The sequence below is a fragment of the Pipistrellus hanaki genome, assembly GCF_964339955.1.
Source record: "Pipistrellus hanaki genome assembly, chromosome: 11".
Classification (NCBI taxonomy): Eukaryota; Metazoa; Chordata; class Mammalia; order Chiroptera; family Vespertilionidae; genus Pipistrellus; species Pipistrellus hanaki.
This window is the reverse complement of record NC_140513.1, coordinates 21551028-21565976: the sequence shown is the minus strand read 5'-3', so window position 1 is coordinate 21565976 and position 14949 is coordinate 21551028. Positions and strand designations below refer to the sequence as shown.

Here is a 14949-nt window from a genome sequence, read left to right as displayed (position 1 = left end):
GGCAGCATCTTTTCACACTGCACAAAGAGCCGAATATTCGTAAATACAGCTACTAAAATATTAACCACACTACATTTCTAAAGTTAGTAAGAGTCGCTCTCAATTTTCTCCCAGTCTCTCTAGGAATACACTTATTAACCTAGATTTTCCCACAGTGAAAAGTCTAGGAAAAGGACTAAACGTTGCCTTTGCCTGTCTTATAAGGTTGGATAGATAAGATGGTTTGACATAAAGTTATATTTCAGGTACCACTAGGTGGCTCTCTGTGCCTGCACACTGGATTCACTCAGGTATAGATTTGTCATTCATTATCAGGTGTATATTGAAGCAGTTCCTTATGTGTATAACACAATGTGTGATGTGACTCAAATTAATTCTGCATGCAGCACCAACATAATAACAGCTCTCAGTCTGTACCTATTAAATTCACCACACAGAGAAGCAAATTCTTTGTTTAATGAAATTCCTGTTTCAGTACCTCCGTTTGGGACTAAACAAATAAATTCCATAACTGAGCCAGATTGTGATTCTATTAGATAAAGACATGCTGAGCATCTAACTTTGTGTATGGAAATAATTTTAAAAAATTTTTGACCTAGAGAATATAAATATAAATAATTTTTGACTTCAAGTTGAGGTTTTCAATACAAAAACAAATAAAATTAAAATTAAATAAATAGGTTATATGCAGCTTGTGCAGCCATCATGGTGCTTGACACTGAAAGTTCAGCTTATAACCACCCCTTAATGGAGAGGGGAGTGGTGGCAACTTGTTTCTAAGAATGCTACTGGAACATCAGACACAGCTGTCTGTGTTTAGAACTGTGCACTCAGTCACTTGGCAGAGGGATGACAATATAAATCTAGATTGCAAAAACAAAGGAAAATACCACTCTTTAATATAGAAAGACCAACTCAAACTGCCCAAGCTTCAAAATTCCATGTCAACTCAGAGTTTTCTAAAAACAATTTTTTAAAAAAATTGCTTTCCTCTATTCTTTGATGCCATGCCCAATTGGACTGACAATGAGGTTTGCTTTAAATTGTCCTCAACTGTTTCTAATTTTTAAAAACCATTATAGCCTTGAGGAACTAAAGGCATCAAAATGTTACCCAAGGTGATCTGTGGATGAATTCCTTACTTTTGTCATCATAAAAGCAATCTGTGCTTAACAAGTCTCTCAAAGTTGCATGTATCAAACAGTTTTGATATATTTGGCATTCAATAAAACAGAGTCCCTTAAACCACCTGTGCCACAAATCCTTACATTAGTACAAATAAGGTCTGAATATAAAGGGGGAAACTTCTGAACCTTTGATCCACATCAAGTTAGATTCTGCCCTTTCTAAGAACCCCATTCTCCCCTAAGAAGCCTACGACATCCATTGGGTCATGGTTACAAGGAAGTGGGGTCATTGTATCTTAAAAGACCCAAGTGCCACCTCTCTTATTTTTTTCTTTGTCTCACTGCAAAACGTGTGAGCTGAAGGAGACTCTGCCTCTCCAGGGTGAGCTGGGCCAGGTGGCCCTCTGTCTCTTTTCCACCTCCTCAATGCATAAGTCGATGTCACAGAAGGCATGAGTTTTTTCCTGTGGCTATAACAAAGTACCACAAATTAGTGACTTAACACAACACACATTTATTCTCTTGATACTAATAACTGAAGGTCATAAGGCTAAACTCAGTCTTACTGGGTTAACGTCCAGGTGTTGGCAGGGCTGCCTTCTTTATGGAGCCTCTGAGGAAAGAATTCATTTCCCTGTCTTTCACTTCCAGCAGCTGCCTGTATGCCATGGTGAGGGCCCCTTCAATATGCATCACCCCATCTCCATGTTCATCATTACATCATCACAGTGACTTCGCCTCAGACTCTTCCTGCCTGATTTTTATGTAATTACATTAGGCCCACCAGAATGTTCCAAGATAACCTCCCTATTTCATTCACAATGTCTAATGTAACCACAGCTGCAAAGTCCCCTTTGCCACAGAAGGTAACATATTCACAGGTTCTGGGGATTCGGACCTAGAGCTCAATGGGAGACCACTGTTCACCCTCCCACAGCAAAGTAAGCCAGCTCCTGTCCTTCCAGAACCCGTATCTCTGGTCCACCACCTTTTTTTTTTTTTTGTCCTTGCCACTTCCTCCTTTTATTTGCCTGTATATAAGATGGTAGATGTCAACAATTAGAATTAAAACTGGAAACCTGAGCCATGTGCTCCAACTCAATCTTTTTCAGAAGAGCCAGCACGTGGGGACTAGACATTAGAGCTTTTATTAATGAAGTGAAGCTGTTGTTTCCATTGATGAAGTGAGGCTGTTCCTTAAGTTTAGGTCCTGGGAAGCTCCAATGAGAAATTAGGGTAGGAGATAAGACAAGACTTGTGAATTGCTCACTAATACTAGCTAATAGGAATAGAACATTATTCTTAATCTCTCCTGTGATGACTGCTCCGGAGATCTAATCATTCAGAACCCATACAAGGGAGCAACCAGTTAAAACACAACCTCACAAGTCACCTCATTGCTAACTTTTCACACACCTAACCTTACAATGCTAATGTCAGTGGGGTTCCAAAACAGCAGGTTTTTTCATTTTCTCTTTGTGTTGGCTCACTGGAACTGGGTCTGCTAAGCCTAAGTATCACATTCATACTGAGCATACATATCAACGTACCCTGGAAAGCAATCTAGAATACTTGGGTTCTAATTCTAATTATTTACGTTTTTATTACTGCCATGTCAACAGATCTACACTTTGTGCTAAAAGAATGATCATTCTCATAGTAAGAACACACAATGCTCTGGGTACTTTGCTTAGAACCCTGCATACATGATGTTCTCACTTCAACGTTATGAGATATTCACATTTGATGCACCAAGAAATTGAGGCAAGGATATCAGGCATGCTTCGCTAGGTAAGAATGTCTAGAAAGTTGTAAAGTTAAGATTCAAACATAGGTATGGGCTTCTCAAAAATCTATTCTCTTCCATTAATATGCTACAATTGTCGCATTTGCAAAATAAGGAAAGTAATACTATTTGTCCTGCTTACCTCACAAAGTATTTGTGAGAATATATGGGGGGAAAATAGAAATGTGTATGAAAGGACTTTGATCAATTTAAACATATACTCTACGATTTATTTTTTCTTGAAATCTATATTTTCATATTGAAGTATTGAACATCCTGGTAAGGAAATGTGAAGGTAACTTATGTTTTTATTCTTATTGCTTTTCATTGTGTAGGTAATACATACTTATTTTTAGAAAAATAGAAGTATGGATAGGAAAAGCATGTGGGTTTCTACCATCTAGTTATAATCACTGTTAATGCTTTTATAAATAAAATTCTACACTTTATATGGGGTGGGGCAAAAGTAGGTTTATAGTTGGTATGGAAAAAAATAACACAACTGTAAACCTACTTTTGCCCAGTGCTATATTTTACAGATGTAATGTCATCTTTTTCATAAATGTTTTTCTATCTTTCTGTCAACAAATAATTTTCATTTTGAATAAACAGTATTCCATTGTAAAGATATATCATCATTCATGTAATTCAATTTGCATTATTGGATATTTAGTGTGAAATTTCTCTTGACAATCAAACCTGGAAGTGGATCTCTCTTGTTTATCTCCCTTCCCCTCCCCCCCCCACCCCAAGGATAGCTCAAAAGCAGTGATGGATCTAGTTTGTTTTTGGATTTTAGGCTGACAAATACACTAAATTCAAAAGGAGCTATTTGTCTTATCTTTGTTGACAATGCATAGCTTTCTATGCTCTATATGTTATGTTGTCTATACATTGTTATCTGCCTTATAGTACTGCTAGGAGGATTATAGGAATACATTTGTGAAGAAGCCTTAAAGAGCATAAATGTTACACAAATATATATAATTGATTTTTTTCCTGTATCTATGTCTCACATGAGTCATAATGAAGCATATTTCAGCCTGACTATAAAAGAAGTCATCTGCTTAATTCTTTACCACTTGAACATTTGAAGGCTCATTTCCATCAGTAGACTATCCTGGCCAACCAGATACTAGGCTTTCAGTGTCAGGGTTAACTGCCAGCCCAGGTCAGTACCTGCTCCCTCAATGCATAAGCTCACACACAGTCTCCCTTGGAAGTGTCTGAATCTTATACCTTCAGAATGAAATCTGAACATCTGGCTGAGGTCTTAGGTTGAGGGAAGAAGAAGAGGAGGGAGGTGGTAGACAACTGGCTTATTCCTTGCTTACTTTCCCCCATCCCATAAAAGAGAGACCTAAGAAAGACAAATGAGTGGTTAGAGATTTTCATTAGTTTCTTATTCATACATCTCTCAAAATGCTCTATAAAACTCAGCAGAGGCTGAGTTTTATAGAGCTTTGTGTGTTCTTGCCTAGTTTTATGGAGTTGGCATCACATTTCCAGTGCTGTATAGTTCCTCTACTCTTCTGTGTATGTCAATGGGAGTAGCTACTCTTCTGTGTATGTCAATCTCAAAGGCAATGAGATTCCCATGTCTCATTCAGTTGTGTCACTAAGATGAACAATACCTTGCTATAAGAAGCCCCATGGCAATGATACTCTATGTAGCTGCTTTGCAAACTGTTATTTCTCCATTACTGAGCTAAGGAGCCTGTGCCAATGTGAACCAGCTCACTGCTTTCTTCATCAGGAAAGACATGCTGTGAAAATAATGCCAGAAGGGCCAGTGTGCTTAGTGGTATAGTAGGTGGCCTGGGGATAGAGAGAGAAGTTAGACTGTGTGGCTATAATCTCATGAAAGATCTACTATAAGTGTGTCTATGGCAGAAACTATGACCAGTAACAGACCAAACTTTCTGAAAAATCTTGGGCATCACATTGAAGCTTTTACAGCAATCCTTAAGGTTCTAGAAACTGTGTTAGAGGTATCATAGATAAAATGTTGCCACTGGTATAGAACAGTACCTATGGCATGTCTCTATTCCTAGGCAAATATGCAACATACTTAGGAATCCAGTTCTTTGTTGTTGTTTTGTTTTCCTTTATTTTGGGGGTGTTTATGTGTGAATCCACTTACTTAAAAAAATAATTTTATTGATTTTTAGATAGAAGAAAGGAGAGGGAAATAGAAACATATGTGAAAAGGAAACATCGATTGGTTGCCTCCCACATGCCCCTCCCCTCCATCAGGGATTGAGCCTGCAACGTAGGCAAGTGCCTTGACCAGGAATCAAACCATGGAGACAATGCCCAACGAACTGAGCCACACTAGCCAGGGCTACCCTTTTTGATTTTTTAAAGAAAAAAAATGAGGAAGTGGGTAGAGAATAAGGTGGATGATGAAGATATGTGAAATCACATCCCATTTTGATTACTAACTACTAATGGAGAATTAGTGGAGATTATGACTTGGATGATACTTATCAGATCATAACCAACATCTCTACTAGTATTTAGCTAACATTATACATTTTCCACAGTACTTAACTTCATCATTTGATCACAAAACAACTCTGTTGGATGGTAAGGCACCTTCTTTTGACAGGTAACCATAGATACTCAGATTAACTGGAGAGTAAGAGGTAGAGGTAGATTGTGAGTCCTTTTAACCAACATGATTAGAATCTGATTAGGGGTATTCATGAAATATTAAACCTCATGGCTCCAAAGCCATGGTGCTTTCTGCAACAGCAGAAGAGAAAACATTAAGGAATTAGACACTGAAATTGGTTTTCAGATGATTCAGATACTTAGCTCAGCTGATTCAATCATAAGTTAACTCCAAGATGTAAGAGTCAAACAAGATCAAGATCAAATACACTTTCTGACTACATTGTGGCAGGCACAAAGAAAAGTGGGCGAGACAGACTAATTGCCTAAGGAATAGTGTTTGCCAGTCTCCTCTTTTCTATTTATCTAGAAAAATAAATTACTGTTATAAGGAAAAATTCCCAAATTAACAATAAAAATGTCCAAATGAATCCCAGGTCTCAGTTCTTCAAGAGGAACCTGTAAAAGATCACTGCTAAGAAAAGTTTTGCATCACTTGACATTTAATTTGAAATCGTTTATCTTCAAGTCAGCAATAATTAGGTGCTGCTATCAGCCATTCATCATGAAATGAAGAAAAATACATTTCCGAGAGAGAGAGAGAGAGAGAGAGAGAGAGAGAGAGAGAGAGAGAGCGAGCGCGCAGTGCTTAGCTGGAGCAAGTCAAGGAAAGCCAACACAGTTGAGAGCAGATGTTTTATCCCCTCATGAGGTCCCTAAGTTATATAGTGGTATCATTGTTCTGTCCCCTGTGCTGTACAAACGTGGTGCTGTGCTAGCCAAATTCCAATAAAAAGGCTGCAGTACTTAGCCTTGCATTGTCAAAGAAAATGGATCATCTAAAGCACTTATATTTCTAAGGGAATAAACATATATTAATTAGTTAATATATATGGCTCAATGAGACATGCAAATTGTGGATGGTACATCCAACAAGAGTTGAAAATTATAGTGTAGTCACTTTTTAATTGCATGTGTTTAGATCTAAGCCAATTAACGTATATTATTCCATTAACTTTGCCTAATGGAACCAATATGGGATTACCATGAGATATATGTTTTAGAAAGAAATGTGTATCTGGCACTACCTTAGCTGGTAAATTTTAAGGAGTGTAAACCTAACTTTGGAGTAACTATACAAAACCCCTACAAGGAACAATACTATGGAGAAGGAAGAGAAAGAACAACTATAGAAACCTAATGTGATTTATATGTGAATGTGACTGGATCTATATGCAACACCATCATTTGAAGGTCATAGAACTAACAAGTGATCATCTAAATAAAATAAGTTAGCTTCAAGGAGAGACTGGAATGTGGTAGTCAAGCCAGACTTTATTTTTTATGGAAATGTGCTTTGACCCTATCCTGTGTGTAATGTTGCTTTGAGCTTTTATTATGTTGTGATAATATATATATATATGGTTTCCAAAAGTGTGTAGTTAACCATCTTACTTTTCAATGGATTTCCTGCTTGAAGGAAGTTGATGCCTTCCAAGCTGATAATCTGTTATATGTTTTGAATAAACAGTATATTGAAATAAAAATGTTATGCTTTTCTGAGAGACTGGATCATTTCAGTGGTTTCTCCTTCCATGCAGAAGTTGCGGTAGGTACAATAAAAGCCATTACAGACAGTCCTCGGGTTATACTGAACTTGACCTAGGTCATTTCATGGTTACATCACCAACTCCCATTTATTTATATAAAAAAAGCTCCATCATTTTGACATATGTACATATGTGCTTTATGTTTTTTGTTATTTACCACAAGTAAAGGTCAGGAATTGTTATTTTTTAATTTCTTTACTGTTTCACTTCATTACTGCTGTGTATGTGCTCCATGTGAGTGACATAGGTGCTTATGCAGGTGGGTTCCAACTTATGGGGAAAATCGTGTTATGTCACATGGTAGGAACGGATCTCTGACGTAACCTGAGGACCTACTGTATGCAGTAATGAAAGGCTTTATGTGAAAGAAATCAGCAGCTCTAATGCGAGAGAAAATGTTGCTGCTCCTGCTCTAAAGCAATTTTGATTTGTCTAAATGAGAGACACAATTTTATTTTATTGGTTGTGTGGTCGAATCCTTGTTCAGGCACTGGCACCATCAATAACTTGGGTCATTGGGCAGTAGACTCTAATGAGGACAGTGGCTACGTTACGTCAATTTTACTTAATGTGTAAAACGAGTTCAACACTCTTTTATATTTAAATAATTTTTTAAAAATCTCATCAGCATATTGGAGAAAGGTCTACTTTTGAGGAGAAGCAAGGGAAAGATTAGTTATTATTTTTGCTGAAAGCAGATTATGGTCATATCCTAAAATTATATATTACAATGATTTGGCAGTGAGCTGGACATTCTCATGATACAACAATATAAGGTGACATTTAAATAATATATTAAAAGTAAGGTGAGTTAGATATGTTTGAATTTAAAACACAAAGATAAATGAAATAAAATGTCCTCAGTTGGGCAAACTAGATGAGTTAATATCATAATCGTTCCCTTTCAAGATGTGTGCCATGAAAATAACAGTGGACAACAGTGATGTAAAGTAAGTTTCTGAACTGAAATATAGAAGTAAATGTGTGTGGCCGAGTGTTTCTTTTATTGTCTGCTTGCAGAGGTTGTCCCTAGAGGACTCTGTTCCCCTGAGGGGTCTTAACCTTTGCAGTCTGCGGATGTTAGATGCCGCCTCACGGTTGCTCTGGTCCCTTGTTGTAGTATGCTGTATGCTGCACACACCCATCCTGGAACACAGACAATTTTCCTTCTAACTAAGGAACACTAATTTGGGGAAAAATTCTTGCTATTTAAGACTCTTTGCCAAACAATCTACAAATGGAGAGGCGTCTGGAGACTATGAGCAGTATTGGCACCTTATGAGATATTAGGTAATAAAGAAGCAATGAAGAGAAACAAGTGATGCTGACTCTTGCATTTCATTAGATCTGATGCTGCGCATATATTAACGATGATACACCCTATGGATGCAATTTCATGTTTGTAACACTTGGGTCATTGGCAGCATTGTGCACCTGTGTTGTTGATGTCTTCCCATCTGCTGCCTATAGTCATTCAGATTCAGGTGACGGAAATATTTTAGATAAAAGTTAATTAGCTTGCACTCTGCAGATTAAATCTCTCTGGTTCAGCATTAAACAGGAATCTTCCGAGCAACTGCTGAAAGTAACTAGTGCCCGCCTTTCCTAAGATTAAAAATGTAAGGTTCATTCTTTTAGAAAAAATAAATCTAGCACTTTCTTGATATTTTATGCATGGATTCTATCAAACTTTTGATATCTGTCCTTGCTCATTCCTTAGTTTTTCAGCCTCTACAATGGGACCAATACCAACTATTTATTTGTTTCATAAATACTTTGTGCAAGGCTTAATGAACCTTGATATTTTGATAAAAATAAGGCACAAAATGCATACAACTTCTATTGCTTTAAGGACCCCACCCTCTCCTTAAATATTGATCTCATTATTGTCAACAACTAAGTTTACAAACAGCTTCTTTCATTGAAAATATATTTGATTTTTTTTCACCCATAGGAAACTTCCTTTATTTCTAGATAACTAGAGCAGAAATGGATTGAAGAGAGCATCTGCATACTGCCAGCCTTTGAGTCCACATTGCACAGAAGGAAGATAGGGACAAAGACATGATCCCAAATGACTCATCCCATCCATTTCATGCCATCACATAATAGCCAAGACTAACTAACCACCCTTCTTTATCTATTGCTTCTGTACTTGTTACAGATTTCTTTCTTTAAAAAAAAATATATTCTATGGATCCCTCACAGAAGGGAAGAGAGAGAGAGATAGAGAGTTAGAAATATCAATCAGCTGCCTCCTGTACACCCCCCCCCCCCCCCCAATGGGGATGTGCTGGCAACCAAGGCACATGCCCCTGACATTTCACAGAAAGAATATAGGGACAAAGACAAGATCCCAAATGACTCATCCCATCCATTTCATGCCATCACATAATAGCCAAGACCAACTAACCACCCTTCTTTATCTATTGCTTCTGTACTTGTTACGATTTCTTTAAAAATATATATATTCTATGGATCCCTCACAGAAAGGAAGGGAGAGGGACAGAGAGTTAGAAACATCAATCAGCTGCCTCCTGCACACCCCCCACCGGGGATGTGCCCACAACCCCCACCGGGGATGTGCCCACAACCCCCACCGGGGATGTGCCCACAACCCCCACCGGGGATGTGCCCACAACCCCCACCGGGGATGTGCCCACAACCCCCACCGGGGATGTGCCCGAAACCAAGGCACATGCCCCTGACTGGAATCGAACCTGGGACCTTTGAGTCCACAGGCCCATGCTCTATCCACTGAGCCAAACCGGTTCGGGATAGTTACAGATTTCTTATTTACTCAAAGGCATCCAGAGGGATGTGCTTCCTTCCTGACACCACCGCCTATGGCTCAGGCACATCTAAAGTCAAAGAGAACAGATGCTGCTCTTTCTGCCACATGCTCTCCGAATTCCTCAAGGGAGTGAAACTCTGGCAGCCACGGATCCTCCATCGCCCTTCCCACATTCCCCCACCTTTCACCCCCGCCCCCAAGCTAGTCATTAGAACCCGGATTGCTCTCCTAAATCTTATACTTAAACTTCCACTTCGTCCGGCACTTATCCCCATTTTTTGATTGAAATGTTTTCATTTTACTTCTACCTACCAACGACCGATGTGGTCCAATCCTTAAACAGTACCAAAGTTGTAAATCCCTAAGTCCTTCAGGACTTCCCTGTCCCCTTTCTTCCCCAGCCCCCCAACACGCCCCCCCTCCCCCAACCCCGCGATGGTCCCAGCCCCAGCGGCGCCCTCTCCACTCCGCGCGCCCGGGTGCCCTCACCTGACTCTCCCGCGGAAACTCGTGGCGCACGATGCTGATCACCGGGATGTGCAGGACGGAGCTGACCAGATCCAGCTCCATCATCTCGCCCTGGCTCTGGGGGAAGGCCAGCAGCGCCGACACCCCCTGCACCACCACGGTGTGGCACACGCTCTGCAGGAAGGAGAAAGGGTCACTGCTCCAGGGCGAGCTCGGGGAGGAGAAAGGCAGGAGCGGCAGGTCGCCCAGGCCCGCCTCGATGGCCATCACCACTTCCAGAGACAGGTTGTAGGGCAGCAGCCCTTCCACGCGGTTCAGGTTGTCCACGGCGAAGAGGAGGGCGTCCCGAGGCCACAGGGTCTTGGCCCCTCCTGCGCCCTCCCCGGGCTTCGGGACGCCCGGCGGCCCCCGGCCGTGCAAGGCGCCCCCCAGCCAGCGCGCCCCGGGCGAGGGCGCCGCCGGGGGCCGCCACGTCGCGGGCTCGGGCTCGGGCTCATCGCGCTGGGCGCCCGCCCGGCTGCCGTCCGGGGCGCGGGGGGCCGTGGTCCAGGGCTGCAGGTGCACCGCGCCCACCCTCACCGCGTGGCCGATGCGCTTGAGGATCTGGCAGGGCTGCGGGTGCGAGGAGGAGCCGGGCACCCCGGCCAGCACCAGCGCGCAGGGCGGCGGCAGCAGCAGACAGACCCTGCTCAGCAGCCACCACAAACTCAGTCTCCTCATTACTGAGACCCGCGGGCAGAAAGCGCGCCCCCTCCTGCGTCCGGCCGGCCCCCCTTTGCAGCCGCCGCCGCCCGAGGTCTCCGCCCCCAGGTCCCGCGCGCACGGCTGGCTCACTGGGCGCGGAGAAGCCGTCCCGGGAGCAGGAGCTTCGCTCCCCGGGCCATCCGAGGGGCAGCCTAGCGCGCCCTCGCCGCTCTCAGATCCCGCTCCTGGGTCCGAGCGCCTCGCATCCTCTGCCCGCCCAGTCCCTGCGCGGAGCCAGGCGGGCCGGTACCGCTCACCCGCGGCTGGGGCGCCCGATCCTCGCCCGCCCCATCTGCATGCAGGGCGGCTCTGAGTCCGGCCCCCCGGAGTCCTAGGGGGGCAGCGGAGACCGAGGAGGGTGATGAGCTCCCTTGGATTCTTTTCTCTTCCTTCTCCACCGAGGCGAGCGAGCGAGACGCACTTATGTCTTTGGGGTCGTGCGGGAGGAGCAGGTGCTCACGGCCGCCGGGATGCGGAGAACCAGCCAAACCTGCCGCGCTCCACCGCGGGCCATCCCCTGGCGGGCTTCCCCGTCACTGGCTTCATGTTCCTACTTCCCTCGCTACTTCCTCTCTTCCTTCTTTCGTCCTCTTTCCGCCCAGGCGCTGCCCGCCGCTGGCTTCCTCCGAGGAGCGAGGAGCGACGCGACTGGCCAGCAAAGGGTGGCTCTGCTCGGAGCGCAAAGTTCTCCCCGCCTCGGCCGGCGCCTCCCTGTTGCTGAGCCCTGGCACCAGCCTGACGCTTGGCTGCGCTAAACGCCCACTGGTGGTGAGATTCCCGGCAGATGCTTCCTGCGCGCCTGGCGAGGCCCCTCTCCCCGCTCCAAGGCTTGGAGCCCGCAGCTTGCGACATTCTCTGCGACCTCGGAGGGCGTGGGCTCCCCCAGTCGTGGAGGATTCTGAATCTGGAGCTGCGCCCCGAGCAATCTGAAACCCAGTTTGTTCGCTGGGATAAGTTCAAAGGGGTTGTGACTTTAAATGAGCTTCTCTCTAATGTGTTGGTGTACAGGTATTTTGAGTTAAGGACATTAAAGCAAGGATCCAGTACACATGTAATCCCCTCAATTCCTCCTCTCTGGCACGTGGGCCTCTGCGGGGTTTAGGGATCCCCATGGTTTTAGATTCTCAGAATTGAAACAGTGAATGTGAAGCAATCCTTTGATCAAGCAATTAAAGAGATTCAACCTACTTGGAGAGTTTCAAACCCAGTCAAACAGCATTTCCTGGTTTTAGACCAGGCGTCCCCTAGAGCGCTGCTTCTAGTAAATTCTTTCATTTGTATGCTAATGTGTGAGGTCGGTGGGGTTATTTCATCTTTTCCTCCGTGATCTACAGGATCTGGAATTAGAAGGAAGGGAAACGTTTAAGGGGAGGAGCGTGGTTCTCACACATTCGATAAATTTATTTTATGCCACAATATCATTTGGGAGAGTAAGGGGCCAAGCCCTGGAGATCAGCAATTCTGAATTTCATCACCAATTCAAGAGAAGCATGACCTTGGCAATTTATTTCACCTGACCTTGCCCAGTTGTTTGGATTCTGTTAAATTGTTATGCAAATACAGTTAGCTAGGAGCTCTGGAGAGTTGTTTTGATTCCTGAGCTGAAGTTCCCACCGTGCTTTAAATCCTCTGGATGAAGAGGCTCTATCTAGCTAAATAAAATCCCCAAGAAGGTTGCAAAGTGAATGCTCTTTTCCTCCGGCTTTTAGCATCTCAGTGCAAAAGGTACCTGACTCTCAAGATAGCTCTTGCAAGGCTGGAGTACTAGAGGGGGGAAAAATCATAATAGAGGGTGATCCACTAGGGAGAAGTTTCTGGAAATTCCTCTGGTTCCAGAGGATTCCAGGGATTGGCATCTGAGTGAGAAGAGTGTAGAATTCCCTGGTCCTGGTATTGCAGGAAGATTGGGACTCCATGACTGTGTAGTAAGGAGGTATGCTTGTCTGTGTAGGCGTTTGTGTGCATTGAGGAGGTCCACATTCCAGCTTGTGATCATGGCCCCGAGTGGGACTCGTACATTCTCGGCATCACATATGCATTCACACCTGTTTCCTAAGAGAATGGATCATGATGAAGAAAAGAGAGGTCTGATATAGTGGGCAGTGAGACAGACATGAGCGGAGTAGAAACCATAGGCCAGGTACAGGAGGGGTTACCAAGTTCTAATACCTGGTGCTGTTTTTGGTTTACAGATCTATTGGCTAATGGCATCCTACAGTCACTGTATGCTCTTTAGGCCTCTCACAAGTCCACGACTACCTTGAGGGAATGGCTCACCTTGTGGTTCCTAGAAGAGAGGATGATTCCCACAGTTCTGCGGTTAGTGCTACCCCAGGTCATGCTAAAACTGCAGCTGAGCCCTGGCAGTATGACTCAGTTGGAAAATCATCCCATGCACTGAGAGGTTACCATTTTGATTCCTGGTCAGGGCATATGCCAAGGTTTCAGGCTTCATCTCCAGTAAGGGGGCAGGGGTGTAGGAGGCAAGCCAATCGGTGTTTCTCACTCCTCAATGTTTCTCTCTCTCTCAAACCAATAAAACATATTTTAAAAAAGTAGCTGAATTGTGTGAGTACTGTGAACAGTGAAGAATAGCCCTTCCTTCCTATGCTTCTGTTTGCTTCTTTTGTGGGCTTTGCAGTTATGACACACTGATTTCCCCTCCTTTCTTTTGCTGCTTGGTTCTCTTTTTCCATATTATTGTAATCTGAGCATCTTTGACGTGGTTCTTTTTTTTTTTTTTTTTCCTTTCCATACATCTTTCTTTTTCCTTTTCCCCCCTTCTCCTTCTCCTCCTTTTCCATGCTTCAATGATCATAATTTTTCAGATCCAGTCATCATTTTAACAACCATTTATTAAGCTCCTACTATGTGCCAGGCATTGCTATAGGGTTCTCCTGGGGATAGATGATTTAAAGTATAGTTCAGATAATTTGAGTTTTCCCCCCATAAAGTCATATTATAGTTAACTAGAGGCCTGGTGAAAATTCATGAAAATTCATGAAAATTCATGCCCTGGAGGGGGGCGTTCCTCAACCCGGCCTGCTCCCTCTCACAGTCTGGGAGCCCTCAGGGACAGGAGGAGACCTGGTGATCAGGGGACAGTGACTCCCCATCACACCTCTGCTGCTGCCACTGCCAACAGCGCAAACCTTGGCCAGCCCTGGTTACCTGAGTCTCGGGCAGCCCTGGGCGGCTGGAGGGCTGAGGGGTCTGGGGGACTCCAGAGGCAGGCATGTGGAGTGATGGGCCTGGCCTTGCCATGCACCTGCCACCTCAGCAGGGCTGAGGGGACTGTGGATCTGAAATTCTAAGTTCATCCTAGCTGAACTTAGAATTACTTGGGACTGTGGGTGCCACCATCTTTGAGGGTGTGGCAGTCAATTAGCATATCCCTCCTTATTGGCTGTGGGTGCCACCATCTTTGTGATGGTGTGAGGGTCAATTAGCACATCCCCTCTTCATTAGATAGGATGAGTGAACAAAATGCTAACATTGAGCTTATATTCCAGTGGGAGAGACAGACAATAAAACACAAGTTAGTAAATGTAGGATATGTTATTTGATGATAAGGAGAAAAATGAAGCACCAAGAGGAAATATTAAGAGAATGGCTTCTAAGCTTAGATAGAGCAGCCAGAGAAAACCTGGCTGAGAAGATAACTTTTGAATTAGGACCTAAAGGGAGGTGAGGAAGCAATTAGTTTGGATACTTACAAGGCAAGAATCTCCAAGCTGAAGAAACAGCAAGTGCAAAGGCCCTATTCTTTTACAGGGACACTCCAGCAGCTCTGTTGATAACAGA

General features: G+C 43.6%; 1 protein-coding gene across 3 annotated transcripts in view; it reads right to left on the bottom strand.

Moving 5' to 3' along the window:
• The window catches only part of GRIN3A (glutamate ionotropic receptor NMDA type subunit 3A), a 139121-nt gene extending 127234 nt beyond the window's left edge, over window positions 1–11887 (bottom strand). For 2 of the 3 annotated variants that reach the window (XR_014796419.1, XM_084899740.1), the window contains exon 1: window positions 10423–11881. Coding sequence is in view for 2 of the 3 variants with exons in the window: in XM_084899740.1 (XP_084755866.1) it covers window positions 10423–11121 (699 nt within the window). In the remaining variant the exon portion in view is untranslated. Of the gene's footprint in view, window positions 1–10422 lie in introns of all 3 variants that reach the window. The other variant, XM_084899741.1, reaches the window with a different exon arrangement.
• Window positions 11888–14949: the final 3062 nt, after the last annotated feature.